The 25,570-nt window shown below is 39.4% G+C and overlaps 1 protein-coding gene across 2 annotated transcripts in view; it reads left to right on the top strand.

Moving 5' to 3' along the window:
• PCSK1 (proprotein convertase subtilisin/kexin type 1) overlaps positions 1–25,056 on the top strand; it is a 45,570-nt gene extending 20,514 nt beyond the window's left edge. For both annotated transcript variants that reach the window (XM_044265238.1, XM_044265247.1), the window contains 7 exons: positions 453–665; positions 3,174–3,274; positions 12,735–12,968; positions 15,474–15,631; positions 16,905–17,038; positions 19,651–19,812; positions 21,954–25,056. In XM_044265238.1, the coding sequence (XP_044121173.1) occupies positions 453–665; positions 3,174–3,274; positions 12,735–12,968; positions 15,474–15,631; positions 16,905–17,038; positions 19,651–19,812; positions 21,954–22,331 (1,380 nt within the window). In that variant the 3' untranslated portion in view covers positions 22,332–25,056. The remainder of the gene's footprint in view (positions 1–452; positions 666–3,173; positions 3,275–12,734; positions 12,969–15,473; positions 15,632–16,904; positions 17,039–19,650; positions 19,813–21,953) is intronic.
• Positions 25,057–25,570: the final 514 nt, after the last annotated feature.

Consider the following 25,570-nt stretch of genomic DNA (forward strand, 5'->3'; position numbering starts at 1 on the left):
ATTCAGCTGAAGAGTCCCTTTTAATGCAGCTGCAAAACAGATCTGAATAATGCCTGATTTTTGTCATTCTATCAGTCAGCCAGAAGATGCAAGCAGCAAGAAAGGGAGGAAGTTCAAAGATTCAAACACGGTGACATAAGCCAAGGGAGGAGTGCAAAATTATGATCAAGTGCTAAGGGCCTGCACAGTGAGGAAAAGAAAGAAAAACTCTCGCTCAGACCATGTCAGAGAGGGCCCAGAGGAAGGTAGCCTGGTAGATTCCCAGCCTGGAGGCTTCTTATATGCAGCCTCATGGGCTTTCCCACAGGGAGGCGGGAGGACCGGACGTTGAAACCGACTCCAAATATCTACCTCGGAGAAACTCTCTTGCATGTATTTGTGGGGGATTTCACTGGGGCGTGACAGCGATCCCAAGAGATGACGGATGTGATCTAGTCTGGCTTTTCCTTTAGGGGAGACAAGGAAAGGGCTCCATCTTCGTGTGGGCTTCTGGGAACGGGGGGCGTCAGGGTGATAACTGTGACTGTGACGGCTACACGGACAGCATCTACACCATCTCCATCAGCAGCGCCTCACAGCAAGGCCTGTCCCCCTGGTATGCTGAGAAGTGCTCCTCCACCCTGGCCACCTCGTACAGCAGTGGGGATTACACCGACCAGCGAATCGTACGTTGCTTTTGTCTGATTCCTCTGCTTAGGTAGGAGAGCGTGGCTCTTGTGTCCCACAAGATCCTTGGGTCGGTACCTTTGGTAAAGTTGATTTGCATAAGCTTGAGGGCTTAGCTGGAGACTCACACCATACTCCCCTGAAAGGCTGGTATATATTGGCAAGTTTTCTCTCTCAAGGATAATGACATCTCTTCCAAGACGATGTTGCCTGCCGTTTTTAAACTTGCCCCTGAGAAGCCACTAAGCTGTCATTACATACAGCCAAGAATCCAAATGTCTATTCTGCTTGTGTGATGCCTCCCCGAGAATAGCCTTAAAGAAGATTTCAGGGTTGTAGGGCCTGTTCCACCCTTGGACTTGTTGATCTTTAATAGTGGGGATATGGTCTGTCTTGCTCTTTAGCAGATGATAAAAATACAGAGCATACCCTAGTTCCATCTCCTAATAATGGGTGACCTGCAGGAAAATAACAGTCTAACTTTCCCCCAAGATGAACTTCTTAGCTGCTGAATAAACAGCTCAGGAAGGTTATATACCCAGAGAGCATCCCTAGCTCACACTTGGCTGTGCCTTCTCTTCCATGAGTCAGACTGCCAAGGGCAATTATTGGATTTCCCTTGAAGGGCACATTGATGAAGGGCCATTCATTCAGGGGATCTGAGAATGGAGAAAGGTACTTTTAATTCTAAAATGTCCCAATTTTAACTCCTGATACAGAAAAAACCAACTGGCTAAAGCATGTAGATTGTAATCTCAGTGGAATAATAGGTCATGGTCCAATTAGAATGTGAGTGAACCCCACAACAGTTAGACGTTGGAATGTGTGTAAATTCCTATGAATGGCATCTCAAAACAAACAAACAACAAACAAACAAACAAAAACCAACACCTGTCAGTGCTCTTTTTCACAGAGGATCACTATTCTGGAACTCTGTTTCTGTAACTTACTCTAGTTTAGACGGTAAAACCCTAGGCTCAACTTAGAAGCACTGGCCTCCCTCTCATGCCCTTATATTCAGTTACTCAAATGATAGATGGTGATGTTCTACCCAGGAATTGTTACGGCAGGCCTATCTGATAGCCTTTGAAGGAGACATTTGCTCCCCTTGTGCTCAGAGCCTCCTGGCTCTTGTTGTCCCTAGGGGTATCTAGAGTTGATTTTCTGAAAATGGCCTGGTAGGCATTTCAGTCAGCATTTCACAGACTGGCCCTCAGCCGAGCTATCCCGCGTTGAAGCCAGAGGAAGTTTCCATCTTGATAAAGCTCTCTCCTTAGGTAAATCAGCCAGCGCAGAAGACAGCTGGTGGATTCTATTTGAGACGCTGGCAATAACGTAGTCTTTGTCTTACGCAAACCAGGTCCTCAACTCAGTCAGCTCTGGGGGCTTACATGCGTCAGTAGGGAAAAAGGGCAGCCTCGCTTCCGCAGCCCTCTAAGGAGCAGTGCCTCCATAACTTGCGAAATTCAGCGACTCCAAGTGGGAAGCCAAAGGAGGTGATAATAGAACAAATTATTTTTTTACACCTCCCTCCCACACATTGAAATCTCTAGCTAAAAATGATAACGCGGGAGCCGGGGTGGGTGTCTTGTTAGTAATCCTTTGGCCCGACACCTCGCTCAGCCAGCACTACTGCGGTCCTTAAGGCAGTCTGATTGGAAGTCTTTTTGGTTTCTTGCCTTCAATTTTGTCAACCTCTTCATTAAGCTAAAATTAGCCTGGGTAATTCCTTATGTGCAGTAATAGTGTGTAAGAATGCTTTCACAGACAGGATCTCATTTCAGCCTCAGCATCTGAGTCAGGGTATGTCAGCCTCATTCTACAGATGGGGAAACCGAGGGACGTGCCCGTGGGGACACATCTACTGAGTAGCAGTTTTATGGTTTGAAACCAGATCAGAGTCTAACATACTTTTCAGCTGAAAAACCCCATTCTCACCGAAGTGCAAATACGGACGCTAACTCAGGGCCATCAAACTATGTCAACAGTGAGTGCAAACTACACACCGAACACATTTTGTGCAAGTCGCTCAAATGGCCCAAATCAGAGGCTTTCCATCCTTGTGCCGAAGAGGTAGTCAAATGTCAATCTCAAGGCAAAAGGGAATTTTGCATGAGGCAGAATTTCTAAATATGCCAGACTAGACACAATGGACCTGCTGATTAATGGGCCAGCATGATTCACAGCGATTTTGAAACTGTCCCTTCTTTGCAGACAGCAATTCGTTTGGGAATCTCAGAAGAGAAAATATTCATTGTGGGAGTACTTCATCCCCAGAAAAGGCAGCCTGATGCCAGAATTATAGACAAGTTGCATATAGAGGAGAAGGAACTAAAATATCAGCAGATGGCAAACATCCGCCTGTGGTTTAGAGGAGGAAGTAGGGAAGACAATCAGCTGAGTTTCCTGATCGTAGCAGATGCGGCCGTAGGTAGGGTTAACCCCCAGGGAGAGGGTACACTCCTCACGTGTTCTCCTGCATTTCTTTCCCTCCGGATGCTACCTAGACAAGTGCTGATCTGCACAACGACTGCACAGAGACCCACACAGGCACCTCGGCCTCAGCGCCCCTGGCTGCTGGCATCTTCGCTCTGGCTCTGGAAGCAAAGTAAGGCCCAGGAAACTTGTAATCACCTTTGCTGCCTTTCCTTCTTCTTCTTAACAGCATATCTTGTTTGCTGAATTATGCTTACAATAGAAAACTTAGGACACTATAAAAAATAATCATAAAAGCAAGTTCTCTTCCTGTTAAAATCTCAATGTAGATTTAACACACACACCTTACAAAGTAGGGACCTCAGCATACACATTATTTTGTCATTTTTAAATATCTATCCTATAATCTTTTAACAGCATGCTCTCATGGCTAAATCAGTGTGTCTTGACCTTTACAAATTCACGCTTTCCTCCCAATTTCCCTCCCACACAGCTGCAAGGCCTTTTCACTTCTGTTTCTTCCCACCAGGAAAGACTTTGTGCAGATAACTTCCTGTGGGTAGTATTGGGAACAAAAAGCTTATAGAACTCCTTTTCTTTTCTTTTTTTTTCAGATTATATAAACTCAGTCCTAGAGCTGATCTAACATATCAGAGGACAGGAAAATTAAAAACAGAATTTTTATCTTTTTGTAGTATCCCATTATATAAATGCAAATTATATTAAGGTCTTCAAATCATGATTAGATGCCCACTCTTATCCATAAACATTGGTTGTCATCTCTGATAATTTCCTCAGGACAAACACACCTGAATAGAATTTCTGGTTCAAAGGGTGTACAAGTTTGTCTGTTTTTTTTAAAGATTTTATTATTTGACAGACAGATCACAAGTAGGCCAAGAGGCAGGCAGAGAGAGGGAAGCAGGCTCCCTGCTGAGTAGAGAGCCCAATCCCAGAGGCTTTAATCCACTGAGCCACCCAGGAGCCCCAAAGGATATACATCTTTTAATGATTTTGGTACTCATTGACAAGTCACTGTTCAGAAAGATTGTATCATTTTCTTTTCCCAACAGCGTATATGTGAAAGCACAAGTTTCCTTACCAAAGTTACTTTTGTCATCTTTTAAATGTTTGCTATTGATAGGGGAAATGATATCTCAGCTTTATATGCCTTCATTTCATTAACAATGAAGCTTAGTATCTTTTATTCTTTGGTCATTTATCATCTGTGATTGCTCGTTTATGACCTTGATTTTTTTTAAATGGCCTTAGTTTGGAGAAGCTGCTAATGCTTGTTTAGTTTGACATTTAACGTTTTTTTTTTAATTTATTTTTTATTTATTTTCAGCATAACAGTATTCATTATTTTTGCACCACACCCAGTGCTCCATGCAATCCATGCCCTAATACCCACCACCTGGTACCCAACCTCCCACCCCCCCCACCACTTCAAACCCCTCAGATTGTTTTTCAGAGTCCATAGTCTCTCATGGTTCACCTCCCCTTCCAATTTCCCTCAACTCCCTTCTCCTCTCCATCTCCCCATGTCCTCCATGCTATTTGTTATGCTCCACAAATAAGTGAAACCATATGATAATTGACTCTCTCTGCTTGACTTATTTCACTCAGCATAATCTCTTCCAGTCCCATCCATTTTGCTACAAAAGTTGGGTAGTCATCCTTTCTGATGGAGGCATAATACTCCATAGTGTATATGGACCACATCTTCTTTATCCATTCATCCGTTGAAGGGCATCTTGGTTCTTTCCAGTTTGGCAACCGTGGCCATTGCTGCTATAAACATTGGGGTACAGATGGCCCTTCTTTTCACGACATCTGTATCTTTGGGGTAAATACCCAGGAGTGCAATGGCAGGGTCATAGGGAAGTTCTATTTTTAATTTCTTGAGGAATCTCCACACTGTTCTCCGAAGAGGCTGCACCAACTTGCATTCCCATCAACAGTGTAAGAGGTTCCCCTTTCTCCACATCCCCCCCAACACATGTTGTTTCCTGTCTTGTTAATTTTGGCCATTCTAACTGGTGTAAGGTGATATCTCAATGTGGTTTTAATTTGAATCTCCCATATTTAACTTTTAATTTTATTTATGTCTAATTTTTATTGCAATGAAGTTAGTATATATACGGTTATATTTGTCCATACTTTAAGATGTTTTCCTTTGCTTTCATGCTTAGGAAAACATTTATAATCTCAAATTTGATAAACATTTATTTATATGTCTTTTATTATGCTTCCTTTACCATATTTAAGTTTAAATTCCCCTGGAATTTTAGTGTATGATGTTAAAAAGGGATTTAACAGTATATTTAACAGTATTTTGTTCCTCATATTGGTTACCCAATAGTCCACTTATTGATACAGAGGAAAAAAATATAACTGCTGCACACTGTGTATCCACAGCTTTCTATTTGTCCTTGTTTTTGCTTTCTGGTGGTAAGAACACTTTAAACGTCAAGTCAGGTGTTATGTTTACATGATAGAGGAAGTGGTCAAATTTGTAAGTTACTGTTATCCTTCTTAATAAGAAGGTTATCCTATAAGAATATCTATATTCTTTAGAGAGAGAACAAAATATTCTTTCTCCTCTTGTCATATTCAGTAGACGAGGTTCATAAGAGCAGAAAAGTAGAACACCTTAGGCTCTGCCACAGGTGGAAAAACCCTGAAGTTGCTAACTCTTTGTTCTGGAGAGTCCAACATAGATCTAAGAGCCCTGGGGCCACCTGTGGAGTTGTAGTTTGTCCTGCTGTCTCAGCTAGGAGATGGCCACAGTGGCTAAGAAAGACCTAGCAAAGTTTGTACCAAGAATTTACCTCTTTGGAGGGGCTGGGAAGATGTCTGGTAAGAGAAGAGCAAATCCAGTGACTCAGTCAGAAACAGGGACACTGGCAGCTCTGGCCCATCCATAGAGATGTGTTCAAAACATGAGTTCATTTGTAACAGGAAGGGAATGGACAGGGGCAGAGTTTATGAACACAAGAGAAGATGGCGTCAGCAGATCCTTGAATTTGGATTCAAGGAAAAATAACCTAAGCACTCAAAAATGTGAGGAACAAATGACTTCAAGTTCTAGGCATATCACTAGCTATGTGACCTTAGGCAAATTAATCTCCAGCTGAGGGCTTAATTTACCATCTAAAAAATGGAGGGTTCAGAGCAGACCACTTTTTTCAAACCTCATCACTTTATAAGATTCTCTGATGTGAAATTGAAGATATCAGTGAATAAAGGTCATCCAACATGAATTGTTGAGTTTGGTGGAGAAAAGTCCTGAGTAGAAGAAAATAAGGTTCACTGAAGGCAAGCAGTTTCATGTTGGTGGTTAAGCAGTCTTATAATATTTATGATTTGACGATATAAGCTATTACTTCCAGGGAGCTGTTAAAAAAAAATCCTTAAAATTTTAAGTCTACTCTACCCCACACTTATCAGATGCATGTAAATATAAGTAGCCAGGCCTAAGCGATCCTTGTCTAGTGACCAGAATAATAGAAACACCCATCTCATGAACAGATAGAATATTAATTTCGTATAAGAACTGAAAATTTGGGGGCACCTGGGTGGCTCAGTGGGTTAAAGCCCCTGCCTTCAACTCAGGTCATGATCCCAGGGTCCTGGGATCGAGCCCCGCATCGGACTCTCTGCTCAGCAGAGAGCCTGCTTCCCTCCCTCTCTCTCTCTCTGCCTGCCTCTGCCTACTTGTGATCTCTGTCTGTCAAATAAATGAACAAAATCTTAAAAAAAAAAAAAAGAACTGAAAATTTAAAATTGTAACCTCTGATTTCTAAAATTTCAAACATTTTTCTGTGCAGGGAGAAAATGAGCTAAGAATGATCTAGCCTCATTAACTCAGTTAATTTTTAATAAGTCGTTTTTAAAGCAGGAGCTTTATGGATTGCCCTGAAATAACATGGATGATTTTCCAGCGGTTCATGAGCTTCTTTGAAACCAGACGCAGAACTGCTTGTGTGCGTGACATTTTTCTGAAGGAATGGTCTATAGGGCCTATCGGATTCTCACACTGTTTAAATTTAAGAGAGATTAAGAATCTGTGATCTCTCTGGTACATATGATAAGAATTAATTCCTTTCTTTTTGATTTGAGCATCAGCAAGATAGATACAATCTAGCTTACATTTCATATACTTCATGCCAAAGCACAGAGAAATTCTTGAAGTGTCTGTTCTCAGATAGAGGGTTTTCTGAACACTATTCAATTGTTTATACGGGAGATGACTATTCCAGAAACTCTCAAAGCCACTTTTTCTAAAAGTGCCCCTAGATAATGAAGACTGGGAGAAATCATTTAACCAGGTGCTGCTCAAGCAACAACTATGGAGACTGAAGAACAATGGTGGGCTAAATTCATCAAGAATAACAATGTTCAGGATTTGTCAGGGTCTTCCTATGGGCTGGACACTGTGCTAACCTCTTTGTGTACAACACTAATTCAAATCCTTGCGACAGCCCTGTGAAAAGGACATTATTATTACTATTTTTTATTTTTTAATTAACATATAATGTGTTATTAGCCCCAGGGGTACAGGTCTGTGAATCATCAGGTTTACATACTTCACAGCACTCACCGTAGCACATACCCTCCCCAATGTCCATAACCCCTCCACCCTCCTCCCCCATGAAAAGGATATTATTAGTTGCATTTTATAAAAGAAAAAATTGAGGCTACAGAGGTGGAAGAATGTAACCAAGATCCCACAAAGAGATGCAAATTCAGGTCTGTGTAACCTCAAACCTAAGCCATGAGCTACTATCCCTCATTGCCTCCCACAGCCCTGCAAGGGGGAGGAGATGCTAATGGGCAGTTTATCATCCCCTCAGAGAAAGGGGCCTTAAGAAGATCGACGCTGATCAAGGACTGCCATGACTCGTGTGCTCCCGAGTTTCTCATAAACGGTTCTTCGTCACAAGCAGATTACTTATTATGCTACATTAAAGAAGACATAGCTGGAATGCAGGGGAATGGGAAGAGGAGAAGGAAGGAGAAAGAGTGGTTCCTGGCTCAAATATGTATAAAGGAATACTTTTTTTTCCTGGAGGAGGATTCTTTTTTTTTTTTTTTTTTAAGATTTTTTTTTAAATTTATTTATCAGAGAGAGAGAGAGAGCACAGGCAGACAGAATGGCAGCAGAGGCAGAGGGAGAAGCAGGCTCCCTACCGAGCAAGGAGCCCGATGTGGGACTCAATCCCAGGACGCTGGGATCATGACCTGAGCCAAAGGCAGCTGCTTAACCAACTGAGCCACCCAGGCGTCCCCTGGAGGAGGATTCTTAATACCAGCATAATCAATCACCGTAGGAGTTTAGTTAGTAGACAGACTCCCAAATCCAGTGCCAGCCGCTCAGATTCACAAGGATCTGGTATGTGGCCTAGGAATCCCCGTTTTTAACAAGTATCCCAGCCAGTTTTAATGCTGGTAGTACTGTTAATAAATTTCAAGAAAGAACTGCTGTACAAAGGTTTTTCTATAATCTCCTCCCGCTGTGGTTTAGATGCTCGATAGGGTACTTAATAGGCATATTATATATATTTATAGATATATATAATGAGAGACAGGAATTCCTTGAACTAGTGACTCTGGTCAGTATACTTAAGAAAGATAGCAGGCAATAACCGTAGTCTTATTGTACAGATGAACCAATTTTCTGTTTCCATGAAAGTCTAGAGGAAGGGAAATAGAATTTCAATGCTGCATAAAACCTTTGGATAAAGCACATCAAAGAAATCCTTGACTCAGAGTTGTGCAATGTTGGCAAATCTCCAGTTTAGAAAATCTTTAATATCAAGGCTTACTTACAGGTGTTTAGAGGCTGAACCAGGTAGCCTGTAAGATTTTTCACATTAGAATTTTGTCTCCAAATTACTTTACCCACACTAATTAGAAGCAATGCTTAATTTCAATGTTTAATTCCATAACCCTTATTTTCTATAAACATATCCTTGATTAGCAAGCTAATGCAGTTTTAAAAAATTTAATTATTGTGGATGCTGTTGAGCACTAATTAACAAAGGAAGGCTGTCAGGAATGAGATGCACTATTGTTAGTAGCTCCTTTTCATTTCTGAAATGCAATCACACAAATGAAGAATAACTCTGTTACGAAAACAAGCTTAATTTTTCTAATTGCATGACAATGACGCTCCCTTGAATACTTTGCAAAGAATAGGTAAAAGAAAATAAAAATAATAAAACCTGCTACTGAATATAAAGTAAGTGTTCTTCTATAGAAAGAAGAAGTGTTCTTCTTTCTGTATTACTATTTCTATGTTACTGAATATAAAGTAAGTGTTCTTCTATAGAAAGTCTATGCTTTGTGTTTGATTATTATAACTCTGCCTTCCTTATACCACCCTGATACAATTCCTCTTCCAAACTTCCATATACACACCTGCTCGCCCTGACGGTCCAAATGGGAAACTGATGTGTTTCCCATTGACCGCATTGATTAAGAGGCTTTATCCTAAAACTTCCTTTAAAAAACTGGAAGGAAGCAAGAATTTCAATAAAATGCTTCATAGAACAGAACTAGTTTCTGCATTAAGAAAATAGCCATTTCTGCTCAGCTAGTTAATTATTCCTTAATGTGGGCTGGCCAACATGGAAACACAATCTAAATGAGGTATTTATGATATTGGGCAAATAGAAATCTCGATTGCAAAGAATTCTGAAGATTATCATACTCAACTCCCTCATCTTACAGAGGAGTCACCTCAGGCCAAGGGAAATGAAGTGACTTGCTTAAGGTCTTTGGTAGGATATGGTTTGCTGTGCTTTCTATTACTCCCTATTCTGGCCTCATGATTTGAAATCACTTCTAATTGTCTGAATTGGTTATATGCCTATATGTTTTCTTCCAACTCCTATCATTTTAGATATGATGTAGAATTGGCTAGACAGTTTTTTGAAATATAAAAATCATGCTCCATCCACAGATGTTTTGACACAATAGATTTAGGATGTGATTTAGGAATTTTCACTATTTACATGATTAACAGGTAATTATGATGCACGCCATCTGGGACTCTCAAGTCTGACCTATAGTCTCTATGCACTCTGTCAGTCACTCCCCAGAGTTGACTGTTATGTCTGTCAGGGGCTGAGATGGAAGAGAGAGAGAACTAGCCTACCAAGTATCAGAAGAGCTGATTAAAGCAATAAATCAGAAATCAAAAAAATCAAGCCTTTGTTAACTACAGTGTTTTAAGCAAGAGTCAAAATAACAATAATAATGCTGACGTCCCCCACCCCATTCCATTCTCCCCCATGGAAAAGTGTACAGTTGAAGGGGAGGTTGAAACAGTGCAGACATGGGGGTCATGTCACTGTTGAGGGAACCCCAACTGAAAGCCCTGCTAGTTGTATTTACTCTGGGGTGAGGCAAGAGTGAAGAATGAGAGGAAGGTACAGGGTACTGAGTCAGAGTGGGTAAAAGTGTCTTCAAGTTCTCTTCTTCCTTTCCCCATAAAGAGGCTTAGGGCACAGGCAGACACCTAAAGAAAACCTCTGCCCACCACCTTAGATAAGGTGACCTAGAAATGAAGACACAAGGGGTAGGAATATAAACACGGGACGAGCTTGACTGGGTAGGGGGCCTAAGTCCTTGATGACAACTCCTTCCACAGATTTCAGTGCATGGGCTGTGCACCCAGGCTGGCATGGGGAGAGCAGTTTCCCCAGAAAGCCTCCCAGGTAGAGCCTTTGTCATGCTTCTGAAGAGATCTGAAAATTGCATGGGGGATTTTAACCAGAAACCCGACTCCTCAATGTTTAAGAAGATACACTGCCTCTTTTTTGTCAACAGGGGATTGCTTAACCAGCACATTTTGGGCTCTGGGGGAAGATCGCAAATTGAGCCAGATTCCCCTGATGGTTGTTACACAACTTAGTGCTAAGATGGAAAACCTCAAGACTATACACTTGGGTATTTATTTATTAAATAATACTTAATTGGCTTGATAGAAACAACACAAGTCTCAAAGCTAAGGAAAAACTTGTCATCTGGAAAGAATCTAATGACAAATCGTAGTAAGTATTAAAATTATTGGGGCCACCAAACACTCAGGTATATTCACACATTCAACCAACCAATGTTGAATTCAGCATATACCCTGGGCCTGGCATTCTTCTGAATGGTACACACTGGAGAACTGGATAGATAAAAATCCCAGCCCTTCTTACAGCGAATTCTAGAAGGAGAGACGGATGTTACTAATATAGGAAACATATATATGAGTTTCACAGTACGTTGGATGGTGGTAAATACTATAAAAGAAAAAAAAAAAAAAAGAACCAGGATAAGGTTGCTCAGGAGTTTGTGAGGAGAACTGAAATTTTCAATAGCGTGATCTGGGAAGGGTGCATCTTCATTTTATCAGATCCAACATTCCCAAGTGTCTCTGATGTATCTTATATTGCTGATCAATTAATCTTACCAAGATTTCTGATTACACCGTTTCTTGTTCAAAAATCCTTGATTCCCCATTGCCCAGGAGATACAGTGTAATTTCCTTTTCCTGGCGTGCAAGGTCCTCACCATCGGGCTTAGTATTCTAGCACCTTTTCCCTGCTCCCACCAACCAGACTACCCACTGCACTCCAGCCATATTCTACACTGTCCCCCTTGTAGGTTTTGTTCTCTCGCCCCCATCCCTTTTCCCTCTCTCTACTCCCTGACATTCTACCCAGTCTTCAAAGTGCAGACAGAACACTTCCTTCTAGCAAAGCGTTCCCAGATCTTCCACCCCCAGAATTCTTCCTCCTCTCAATTCCTGTAATATATGACACCATGAACACAGCAGTTAGCAGATACATTAGAGTTATACAAAGTCTTCATTCCTTTGCTGGACTGTAAACTTCCTAAAGACAAGAAAGAACCACCTCCTTCAATATCCGCAAAGTATTCAGTATAGTACCTTGCAAGAGTGATCTCAGGTAGCTAAGAGTTTCTCGACAATTTGTTTAAATTTTTAATTTCTGGAATTAGTTGTAGTCTACATTAGAACTACATTAGAATGTCGTTGATGTACAGTCTTATATGAGTTTCAGGTATAAAATATAGTGATTCGACAGTTCCATGTATTACTCAGTGCTCAAGATAAGTATACTCTTAATTTTTATATATAAGGAAAAGAGGCAAAAGGATTTAAGGATAGGTAACCAGACTGTGTCTTTAAAATCTGAATCTTCCTAAGAAAAATTCAAGGCCTCCTCTGTGGGTACATAATGTTGAAAGTACCAAGGCTGTCAACAGCTAACAGAAGACTGAAGACATAAAGGAAGTGTTGGCATTTAAAATTTTTGTTCACTTAAATTTAAGTAATTAAAAATCAGGGGCCAAATCCCACATTTCTACACTATTGAAGACCAAATTTTACTCATAGTAGGAGCTTAACTTAGATGGGAGAAGTTTTCAGTACATATTTTAAATTCCGAATGAAAAGACATTCCAAAAGGAATACATACCAGAATTATACAAGTACACTTGCGAAAGGCACTTTATAATCTGTAAATAGAAGATGCTTGTTTCTAACACTTAATTTTACAAGGAAACATTTTTTTGTCCCTGAAAAATATTCTGGGTCACTTCCCCTCCAGTCCAAATCTCACCTGGCGAGACATGCAGCACTTGGTTGTCTGGACCTCTGAGTATGACCCACTGGCCAATAACCCCGGGTGGAAAAAGAATGGAGCAGGCTTAATGGTGAATAGTCGATTTGGATTTGGGTTGCTAAATGCCAAAGCTCTGGTGGATTTAGCTGATCCCAGGACCTGGACCAGTGTGCCTGAGAAGAAAGAGTGTGTGGTAAAGGATAACAACTTTGAGCCCAGGTGAGTGTTTCCAGGATTTTTAAAGAAATGTGTACCTATGGCAATATTTGATTATAATGTTTGTCACTCTATGTTTTTTTCTTACCTACCCTTCTGAAGCGGATGGAGATAGTATTTGCCATAGTTCCCTGTGGGTCCATGGGAATCACTGAGAGATCGGAAATCTGCAAATTATGTTAGCATATTGCCCTTTTACATTTCCTGGCCTACCTATATTCAGGTTAAGATGTATCATTGTTTTATATATCACTAAGAAAAACCACTGCCAATTAAACTGTTACCAATGATCCGTTTGAAGATTGATCCCAAATTCAAAGATATTAAGGTAATTTTTTTTTCAAAAAATGCATCTTAGAATTGACTAAATGCAATAATTGCCAACCAGCATTATCCCAAACCTATTTCCAGAAGATCCTCACTTCGTGCCACAGTACTATGTGATTCATGATTTCTCTTGTATGAGATATCCCCTACCATACTGCTTTTATGGAGACTATATCCAGCCTACCAGATCTGGCCACAGAAGCAGAATCTAGAGTGACTGTTTTGTTGATTCCATCAAGGCCACCATGATTTTACTAAAGACCCACTCACACAAAATACCTGAGGGTGGGAGCCCTGGGGTACCTTCATTATGGACATAGTATCATTTCTGAAGAGGGTCGATTAGAGCAGTAATGGACCCCTTTTTGATGGGTTCAAGGCAAACCTGCCATTCGACCCCACAGCAAAAAGTATGGTATTCTTGTATCTGTGTTCCTTAACACCTTCTTTCCTATTCTATCTTATTGTGGTAAGAACACTTAACATGTGATCTACCCTCTTTAATCTTTAAGTGTACAACACATTACTGTTGATTCTAAGTACAGCTGTTATAAAGCTGATTTCTAAAACTTATTCATCTTGCTTAACTAAAATTTTATGTCCATTGATTAGTAACTCTATTTTTCCCTTCCCCTACCCCCACGAAACCACAATTCCACTTTTTGAATCTATAAATTTGACTCTATGAGATACCTCATGTAAGTGGAACTATGCAGTATATCTCTGTCTGTGGCTTATTTTACTTAGCTTAATGTCTTCAAGGTTTATCCATATTGCTGCACATTGCAGAACATCTTTTTTTTTTTAAAGCTAATGTTCCATTCCACATCTTCTCTATCCTTTCCTCTGTTAATAGACACATCTTAGCTATTATGAATGGTGTTGCAATGAACACGAGATCCTAAGATCCTGTTTTCAATTATTTTGGATAAATATCCAGAGGTGGGATTGTTGGATCTCTTTTTAATTTTTTTGAGAAGCCTCTGTACTGTTTTCCATAGTGGCTGTACCACTTTGCTTTCCCACTGATTGTGCAAGGGTTCAAATTTCTCCACATCTTCTCCAATACTTGCTGTCTTTAGCCTTTTTTGGTAAGAGGCATCCTGATAGGTGTTTGGATTTGCATTTTCCTGATGATTAGTGAAGTTGAAAATTTTTTTTCCATGTCAGCCATTGGTATGTCTTTTTTTAGAGAAATGTCTATTTAAGTAGTTGGCTCACTTTTCAGGCAGGTTATTAATTTTTTTTTTTTTTTGCTATTGAGCTGTAGGAGTTCTTTATATAGTTTATAAATTAACCCTTTATCAGATATATGGTTTGCAATATTTTCTCCTGATTTGTAGGTTGTCTTTTCATTTGGTTGATGGTCTTCTTTGATATGCAGAAGATTTTTAGCTTCATGTATTCCCAGTTGTTTTGGTTGCCTGTACTTTTGGCACCTTAACCATGAAATCACTGCCGAGACAAATGTCATGAAGCTTCTTCCATATGTTTTCTTCTATACTTACAAGTTCAGGTCTTGTGTATAAGTTTTTACTCCATTTTGAGTTGATTTTTGTATGGCATTAGATAGGTGTCCAGTTTCATTATTTTGCATGTGGATATCCAGTTTTCCCAGCACCCCGAGCTGCAGAGACTCCTCTTTCCCCATTGAGTATCCTTGGCATCCTTGTTGAAGATTAGTTGACCATACACACATGGGTTTAACTCGAAGTTCTCTATTTTGTTACATTGGTCTATATGTCTGTCTTTAAGTCAGTACTATACTGCTTTGATTATTGTAGTTTCGAAATATATTTTCAAATGAGAAATTGTAATGCCTCCAGTTTTTGTTCTTCTTTTTCAGGGTTGTTTTGGCTATTAGTAGTCTTTTGTGAACCATAAAAAGTATAGAATTTTTTAAATTTTTTATTATTTTTTTATTTTTTAATTTCTATAATAACCTTTTTTATTTTTATTTTTTAATTTCTGTAATAACCTTTTTTATTTTCATTTTTTATTTTTTTATTTCTGTAATAGCCTTTAGCATTTATACTTGATAGTGACTTCTGATTTGGGTTCTAGTCATTAACAGAGAGAGCTTAGCTGAGTATCAAAACAAGACTAATGTGTATATATTTGCCTAAAATGCAAAGAAGAAATGATGTACTTTATTCAGTGATTTTAAAAAAATGTATTTAGAGCCCTGAAAGGTAATGGAGAAGTTATCATTGAAATTCCAACAAGAGCTTGTGAAGGACAAGAAAATGCCATCAAGTCCCTGGAACATGTCCAATTTGAAGCAACGATTGAATACTCCCGAAGAGGAGACCTTCATGTTACACTCACTTCTGCTGCTGGTAAACCTTTTAAAAATATCTCGTTTATTCTAAAGCATTTGTTTCCATTTTTAAGAGTATATTGAATGAATTTAAATCCATGGTTTTCTTTTTATTTATATTGCTGAGTTTCCCAATAGATGTTTTGTAGGACTTAAAAAAGTATTACTATTTTTCATTTCATTTCATTTCATTTTTCTTGGCATCAGAACTCTGCCTCCTCATTCCCACTTGTCCTTCGATAAGCAGAGAATAAGGTCTATTCAAATAATACCAATTAATCTTTCTGGAATTATATATTTTAAAAATGTTCTCATTTTTATCATTCATTTAATATCATTCATTTCTCTTAGGTAACATATTAGTGAAAGTTACTCTGATAGTTAATAATGCTGACAGGTATATCAGACATATCCTAGGTATCAACTGAAAAATTGGGAATTCTGATCCACGAAAGAGGACTGAGAAAACTAACAAATAGTCCATGATGATATTGTAAAGGCCATACGATATTATATACAGGCAATTACCCTTCCCTGAGAAAGTACTAACTCAGATGAGATCATGGATGGGGAAGAGCTTGTGAACCATGAACTATAATCCAACCAGGAAATGCTTCCTAATCCTCTTTCATGTTTTAGTAGGATTCACCTAACTAAATTCGATTGCTATAGGCTACGTATGAGGAAGGATGAGCTCTCTTTATCATCTCCTTCCAGGATATAAACTTCCTAGGGGTTTGGACTGAACTCTGTTAATTTTGGAGTAATGCTTTCTCGATATATTGAAGTTGGCCTGAAGTATGAGTGGGATGTTTTCTCATTGATGGCCCTAGTATGAACTTGACGGTTTCATTTTGAGATATACAGAGAGAGCTTAAATTTGAAAACGTAGGTTTAACAATTAGTACTAATACTAGACAGGAAATTACTAAGTTGATATAGCTTTATTTTTTTAGGTCTACACTAAAACGTATTTTAGATCTTTGACTCTATAGTTTATAAATGTAGTTCTATGGGTTCTCCTTACTCAAATAAACCTTAATCAATATATTCATTCAATATTTTACCAAAATATTTATTGAGAACTTATTATATGCCAGGCAATATGCGAACTGCTATGGATAAAAACATTTTTTTTAAATGAATGTCTCTATCCTGCTCTTATACAAAAAGGGAAAGTTAGGGGGGCTAATCTCTCCCATTCTTCATTTTCAGTTAGCAGATGCTAGAGTTTATCCTATTTTCAGAGTTGTTAGGACATTCCTTAACTGATGTTTGCTGTATGAAAATAGGGACCAGCACTGTTCTGTTGGCTGAAAGAGAGCGGGATACGTCTCCTAATGGCTTTAAGAATTGGGACTTCATGTCTGTTCACACGTGGGGAGAGAATCCCATAGGCACCTGGACTTTGCGAATTACAGACATGGTAAGTATAAATGAAAAGATAAGGGACCGCAGGCTCACTTTCAAACATTTTGAAGTCCTTTGAGTTTCATATCATCATTCATCAAGGCTGTAAGGAACTCTGGTCACTCCCTAGTAACGTAAGGAAAAGGTGTAGTGTTTCAATCTCAGCCCACTTAGCTCTATAGATTGGTTGGATCGATTGACTAAATAAATAAGACTTATGACAAGAAAGAAAAGAAGACACATTGGTTAGTAATATTACAGTGTGACAAATCCAAGTGTTCCAAAGTCAGAACGCAGCCAGCCCTGTGACATGCTCAGTCACCAAAATCACCTGTACTAAGAAAGATAGTGAAATGCTGCAAAACCTTTGCTATGACTTTCTGCTGAGGTCACACGAAGAAATTCTTACCAATATTTACTGCAGTGCTATTTACTTGTTGGACAAGATATGTTATTCAACATGACGTCTTTGTTTTGTTTTGTTTCAGTTATGAAACAAGCTGAAAAGCATTTCTCATTTCTCTTTCACTCTGTTTACTAACACTCTTTGGTATATTTCTAAAATTGTAACTCACAGTGACAAAAATAGAGTAAGGAGTGTCTGAACAAAAAGCCAAAAACATCTGAATTATCTACCTTTGCATCATTTCTCCAGCATTTTTAACAGCCTGAGCACATTAATGAATAGAGCTCTGGTCTGACCTTTCCCAAGATAGAAATGTTACAAGTATCAGCACTAGATTTCAAAATCTAGATAACTATTTAAAAAGAATTGATTTTAAATTTCTGAAGATCTCCATTTAATTAATACAAATTATATAGTCATTCTTCCTTTTTTTATTTGAGAGTATCTTTCTCCTAAAGACTGCTAAAATTGTAATTTAGAACCAGAATCTGTAAAATTCCTACTTCCTTAGAGAGAGCAAGAAAATATTCTTAGGAGGTGGTCCTATTCTTGAACTTGACCTCTGTTCTTCAACTCAGTTTTTTTTAAGGTTACTTTATTTATTTTATACAGAATGAGTGAGCAGGAGCAGGAGGGGCAGTGGGAGAGGAAGAGGGAATCTCAAGTCGACTTCTAACTGAGCATAGAGCCCATTGTGGGGCTTCATCTCATCACCCTGAGATCATGACCTGAGTCAAAATGAAGACATACAAATGGCAATCAGACACATGAAAAAATGTTCATCATCACTAGCAATCAGGGAGATTCAAATTAAAACCACATTGAGATATCACCTTACACCAGTTAGAATGGCCAAAATTAACAAAACAGGAAACAAAATGTGTTGGAGAGGATGTGGAGAAAGGGGAACCCTCTTCCACTGTTGGTGGGAATGCAAGTTAGTGCAGCCTCTTTGGAGAACAGTGTGGAGATTCCTCAAGAAATTAAAAATAGAACTTCCCTATGACCCTGCCATTGCACTCCTGGGTATTTACCCCAAACATACAGATGTCGTGAAAAGAAGGGCCATCTGTACCCCAATGTTTATAGCAGCAATGACCACAGTCGCCAAACTGTGGAAAGAACCAAGATGCCCTTCAACGGATGAATGGATAAAGAAGATGTGGTCCATATACACTATGGAGTATTATGCCTCCATCAGAAAGGATGAATACCCAAGTTTTGTAGCAATATGGACGGGACTGGAAGAGATTATGCTGAGTGAAATAAGTCAAGCAGAGAGAGTCAATTATCATATGGTTTCACTTATTTGTGGAGCATAACAAATAGCATGGAGGACATGGGAAGTTAGAGAGGAGAAGGGAGTTGGGGGAAATTGGAAGCGGAGGTGAACCATGAGAAACTATGGGCTCTGAAAAACAATCTGAGGGGTTTGAAGTGGCGGGGGGGGTGGTAGGTAGGGGGAACGAGGTGGTGGGTATTAGAGAGGGCACGGATTGCATGGAGCACTGGGTGCGGTGCAAAAATAATGAATACTGTTATGCTGAAAATAAATAAAAAATAAATTAAAAAAAAAGCCAAAATACACACAGAAAAAAAAAAAATCAAGAGTCAGACGGTTAACTGACTGTGCCACCGAGGTGCCCCAACCCAATTTTTAAGAAAACTAAGAAAATATATTTATCAAGATGAGACTATTTTATATCAAGTCTATAAAATCTGACTTTACACTTGCAGACTTTTTTTTTTTAGATTTTTTACATTTCAGCATATTATTTTTAACATAATGGTTGAGCTTCTGAAAATCATTACTGTTCCATAAATATACAGTTTTTAAGGGCTGGTTAATACTGAAGGCTATTCATAATGCTTGGTAGAGGCTTTTTTCCTCCCCACTGGAATGTTGCTACAAGTTGATAATTATTAAATATAATGCTATTTATAGAAGGTAAAGTCAACTTTCCAAGAACAGAATAGAAAAGAACATTCATGTAAAGAGTTCTACTTTTTTAATCAAATGAAGCAAATAATCATGCTTTAAATCCTTAAATCTATAAAATGCCATTTTTCATGGCAACAGTGAATCCGGTGACTTGCTTCTTTGTACATAGCGCTCTACCCATGGAATGTTCTGAGTTTTTAAATCAGATCTTATAGTTATTTTGACGAGTTTGACGTTTCTTAGAACACATCCTAAAATTATGTGTATGCTTATTCCTTAGTCTGGAAGAATGCAAAATGAAGGACGAATTGTCAACTGGAAACTGATTTTGCATGGGACCTCTTCTCAGCCAGAACACATGAAACAGCCTCGCGTGTACACTTCCTACAATACTGTTCAGAACGACAGAAGAGGAGTGGAGAAGATGGTGGATGGAGAGGAGGTCTGTGTGGTTCTGTTTCTGAGGGTTCTTGGCACACTCTTCTTTGAACCCTAGTCAAAATGTAGTGAGGGGAGCTAGATCTAACTTTCAGGCAGGGAGTAAGTCAAACATGGGTGGGGAGAGAAGGGAAGGGAGTGCTAACCCATTTTCCCTAAAGGTCTAATATTTCTTAAGTTTATTCTTTTGTCCAGAATTTAGCAATTAAAACTGCTGAATTCAAAATGATGAAATCCTATGACATGACTTTTCTTCATTTATGACATAACAAATTGTAAAGACGGCTCTCTTTATGCACAATCACACATGCCTAACATCTGTATTACACTTGATTTTTAAGTTTTTTTTTTTTGTTTTGTTTTTGTTTTGTTTCCAATTTATTTATTTTCAGAAAAACAGTATTCATTATTTTTTCACCACACCCAGTGCTCCATGCAAGCTGTGCCCTCTATAATACCCACCACCTGGTACCCCAACCTCCCACCCCCCCGCCACTTCAAACCCCTCAGACTGTTTTTCAGAGTCCATAGTCTCTCATGGTTCATCTCCCCTTCCAATGGACATTGGGGAAGGTATGTGCTTTTGGATTTTTAAGTTTTTGATTTGTTTTGTTTGTTTGTTTGTTTGACACTGTGCCATTTCATCAGTGGTCCCTCTAACCTAGAGAAGGTAGGCATTAGTATGTTCATTTTCCAAAAAGAAAAACAAGGCTCAACTACCCAAGTCTTGTAGGCTTCTCTTTGCTAATTCCTTAGCTGACATTTCTTGGCAGTTCCAAGGGAAGCTACTGAATCACAATTTCTCTGAGAAAATTTCGTAGGATAGCTAGTCAGTCATTCCCATTCCTGTCAGTGTCGGCTCACTGAGGTTGCTGGCTTCTCCCTTATCAGACAGTGGGCAGGGACCCCATTTTCTTTATCTCTTAATCACCCAGCATCTAGCACAGAGCCTCAGATGTAAGAAGTAGATTATCAGAATTCCCAGAATGAGTTTTCCTGACGTCTGACTCAGTGATGGGTATTTTGGAAGATACAAAGACATAATATTTATTTAAGAAACTTATAAACTAGCTGTGTGAGGTCGTCAACTCAGATTCTGCCTCCATTTATATTCTGCAGAGTAGCTCCCCCTCCTCCACTCCTCTCCCCCCTTCCAAGGAAGGACCTTCTCCTCACAATCCCAGAGGCAAGCGGACTTTGTGGGTATTTCTCCCTCCAAGATTCCTTAAGGGCTATTAATAAGACATAGTAGTTGTGAAAACATTGAGATACTTCCATGATGGCTTTTCTTTGCTCTATCCAGTTCTGCCCTAGCCAGTCCATCACCCTAGTCTTTCCCAAGACCCCTTTTTAAAACTCGGGCTGAAACGGTAGTTCCTAACAGAACAAGGAGCCTCCAGGAAACTTCTTCCACATGCAGCACTGTTAGTGTCTTCTCTGAGACTTATTGAATATTTTAATATCATCCCAAAACATGGGCAGGGAGGAAAGGGAGTAGGAATGGTCAACTATTTACTTTCCATAAGATGAAGCTATATTATTTAAATATTTTTTTCCTTTCATCCAAAATTTAAAAATTTAAATTAACAAATTCAAATTTATTAAATACCCTAAAATGAATTCTACTACAGTAGGCTTACAAATGAAGGAAAGCAATACATACATCATCTCATTCAGTCTTCAAAACCACCAGACATTGAAGTATTCTTGGTCCCATTTTATACGCGAAGTTCAGAGAGATGAAACAGGTGTCAGAGGTATATCGGTAAGCACAAAAATTAAGACTGATCCCTGAGTTAGTATGTTTCTTTTTTTTTTTTTTTTAAAGATTTTATTTATTTATTTGAGAGAGATCACAAGCAGGCAGAGAAGCAGGCAGAGAGAGAGGAGGAAGCAGGCTCCCTGCTGAGCAGAGAGCCCGATGTGGGGCTCGATCCCAGGACTCCGAGTTCACGACCTGAGCCGAAGGCAGCGGCTTAACCCGCTGAGCCACCCAGGCGCCCCAGTTAAGCCTCATGCTCTCTCTGCTTCTCCAATGGTCTCCCATTGAGACCATGGAGTAGGCAGTAGGCATGGGCCAAATCTGGCTTGCTTTGCTCTAAAGAGGAATTTTTTTCCTTTTGTCGGTGGCATTCTGTGTTTCAGGAGCAGCCCACGCAAGAGAACCTGAAAAAGAACCCCCTTGCATCAAAAAGCCCCAACGGCAGCAGTTCCGGGGGCAGAAGGGATGAGCTGGTGGAGGCAGCCCCATCGGAGGCTATGCTGAGACTTCTACAAAGTGCTTTCAGCAAAAACTCACCCCCAAAGCAATCACCAAAGAAGTCTCCAAGTGCAAAGCTCCACATCCCTTATGAAAATTTCTATGAAGCCCTGGAAAAGCTGAACAAGCCTTCCCAGCTTAAAGACTCTGAGGACAGTCTATACAACGACTACGTTGATGTTTTCTATAACACGAAACCTTATAAGCACAGAGACGACCGGCTGCTCCAGGCTCTGGTAGACATTCTGAGGGAAGAAAATTGACATTCGTGTGTGGTCCTGAGTTGGAAATATTCATGCTTCCTCCTTCCCCTTAGATTTTTGCCTGTGTCTGAAGTGGTTGTTTTTGCCATTGGTTCTTATGCTTATAATATCCTTTGGTGGTACTTTTGCTTTTGCTTCCCAAACTAGACATGTAAAAGGGACGAGCTCAGGTTGAAAATCCCACTTCCTGAATTGATCATGGCTCCTTCAAAACATATCTTCTCTGCGTGCACAAGTGAAATGTTGTGTTCTTTCTGGAGCCACAGTTCATTTTGCTTATGGTCCTCACACTGCACTAGAATGCCTCCTTGAGCCCTCCCATTTCATTTCTCAAAAGAAAAGGCATCCCCTGGACTAGAGATTAATTTGAAGACGTAATATGCAAAGAATGAGAGCAAAGAAAACTGCTCTTATAACTTGTCCCTTGTCTTTGCCACATGGTTCTTTGAACTGTGATGCCCAAGAGGGTTTAGAAAATTTCTAAGTGAAAGAGTTCACGATTAGACCCATTCCCTTGGCTTTTCTACCTCCTAGTTCTATGCATTCAGGGAGTGGTCATTTGGCCATTTTGGGAAGAAGGAGAGTCATCAAGATCCAGAAACAGTCCTCGAAATCTGTGTTACCCAGTTTGAGCAGTTTTAGACCATTTTTCTTTGCTTAGTGAGCCGTGTAGAGGGCTCTGTGACTCTAAAGGTGTCCAGGACCTGTGTGTGCTCTGTCCCCTTATGGAGGTTTCCCCTTATGAAGGTTTTTGTTACCTATTTCCTTTCTCAGCCACAAGCTGCATACCGAGAGAACTAATCCGTATTACTTTCATAGAATAAAACTTACACTTGGGACTTGGCAAATTCCTAGTCATATATTTTTTTTTTAACAATACTAACAGGAAACCACTCACGACACAGAGAGCCAACGTAAACAGGAAAATATTTATAATGGGGAGAGTCAAGGGGAGATTTTTCTTTTAAATTATATTCATTGGAACAGGTTTTTCTGGCTTTTTAAGACTGAGTGTTCATTCCTTGCCACTGAAGGCTCTTCCCCAATCTCACAGCTGATAATATTCAATTGTTTACCAAATTGCTTCCAGGATTTAACTCAAGAGGCCACAAACTCCAGTCCACAGCTCTCATTTGTCCCTCAGGTAGATTTTGTTCAGCATGTCAAATGTGTCAAAATGTGAGTGATTACTGAAAAGATGAAATTTCACGTAAAGTTTGATTCTCAGACCCACTTCCCTCCTGGCAACAGTTGGCTAGTGCTGCATAGCAGCTGCCCAGCTAGATTTGAGTGCGGGGTCCCCGATGTGTCCTGCTCCATGTTGCTCACTGTAGCAACCCTACCGGTCAGCACCCAACAAGCATCTCATTTTCCCCACTGCTGCATGAAACAACACATACAAAGTGTAAATGCATTCAGAAAAAAAAAAAATCATCTACTTCTTTCAGGTAAGATCTGTATAATCAATAACTATGAGAACTTGCCATGATCCGGTTAAATTACAGGTGGGGAAAAATGACATTTGAGACCCCTAAAAGTACCTCTGAAATCCAGTTCGGTTTATTTGTTTCATCTCACCTCCCCTGGATACCGTTTATACTGAATTCATGAGCTGCCAACCCCTTGCTTCCCAATGTCTAGGCGCTCACAAAGGCTCCTGTCACCTACAATGCCGTCATTCTCCCACTGCATTTGTTGTTCATAATTCTTTCGTAAAGTTGCAACTTTAGGATGCTACAGATGAACTAGCAGAAAGAGGAGACTAGAGTCTGTCACTTGCTATGGTTTGTAGTGTGGTGGGTAAGACCAAGCTTCACCTCCTAGTCTACCATTTGTATTTGTGCACAAGAGGAGTATCTGCAGGCCAATCCCCATGATGCTTCAAGGATGTTTTTCTCAAACAACTGCAGTATCGCTCTATCCTTAGAAGTTTCACATGTTGTTGGAGACAGAGTGTTGGATGGAATTTTGAAAATTGCAGCACATCAAGAAGTATTAAAGCCAGAAAGAACCAGAGAGTTATTAGTTGTCAACTAAAAAAACAAAGCTAAGGCCCATTGGTTTATTACCAATGAACGGTAATAGACAAAAACTCCTCTTTTCCCCTTTCCTACTCTCATGTTCACTGTATGAAGCTTTCTTTTTTATCCTTCTAACGTATCTTTTCCCAGTTAAGATGCCAACCAACGCATTGGATTGTAGCCAAAGTTTCACTCTAAAGAAGCTTTAATATTTAAATAAAGTCATGCTTGAATGTTTCCAACCTGGAGTATATTGTTCAGGCATAATATATTTTTGTCAGTCTTTCTCAGTGCCTGTGTGGATTTTTGTGAAAATGTAAAAGAGGAAACTTATATAATAATTCCCTCGGAATTTTAAACTCTATTTTCTTTACAGGTATTTATAATGTACCAATTCTTTTATCAGAATTTTAAAAGGCATAATAAATTATATTAAAGAACCAAAAATTTCCTGAGAATAAGAAAGTTTCATCCAATAAAATATTTTTGAAAGGCATGTTCCTCTGTCAGTGAAAATAAAAGTATAATATGTATGTGTTGTGATATTAAAAGTGACATTTGTCTAATAGCTTAATACAATGTGTAGTTGAATTTAACATGTGTTGTCTTAGCATTTTTAAGGGAACTCCCACATTACACATTTGATGTATTAACCAGAATATGTAAAATATGCTTATACATAAGAATAAATGGTTTCTCACTAAGTCAAAAAAGAAAAAAAGCTCATGTTTCCAACAAAAACAAGATTCCCTTCTCTTACTGTGTTTTCCAAATGAACTGTAAAAAAAAGAAAAGTTGAGGGTTTATATTAAGATGCTAATTTCTTTTGAGAAAAATGGGCTTTCTCAAAGGCAATTTAAGAATTTACCTTAATAAGTATTTTCATTTTCCTTCATAGCTCAGTCTTTTACTTTTTTTCACAACATCCAAAGTGATAGGACTGAGCCTTCACTGAAGTGTTGAGGAAAAAAAGAACAAAAACTAAAGGGACTGACTGTGTGTGAAAGGACTTGCAACAGTTTGTCAAAAATGATTTCTTTATAGGCCAGCTACAGTAGCTCAACATTCGACTCTCCCCAGAGGCCACTTCATCAGAAACTTCCAACTTCCAACTTTGATCTCCCATCCTCTGGTCCACATCCTTCTCCTGCATCAAACCTCCATCGCTAGAATGACCACCCTACTACTTCAGAACCTGACCTCTTCCTCCCAAGGGGG

Source organism: Neovison vison, chromosome 1 (assembly GCF_020171115.1).
Source record: "Neovison vison isolate M4711 chromosome 1, ASM_NN_V1, whole genome shotgun sequence".
Classification (NCBI taxonomy): Eukaryota; Metazoa; Chordata; class Mammalia; order Carnivora; family Mustelidae; genus Neogale; species Neogale vison.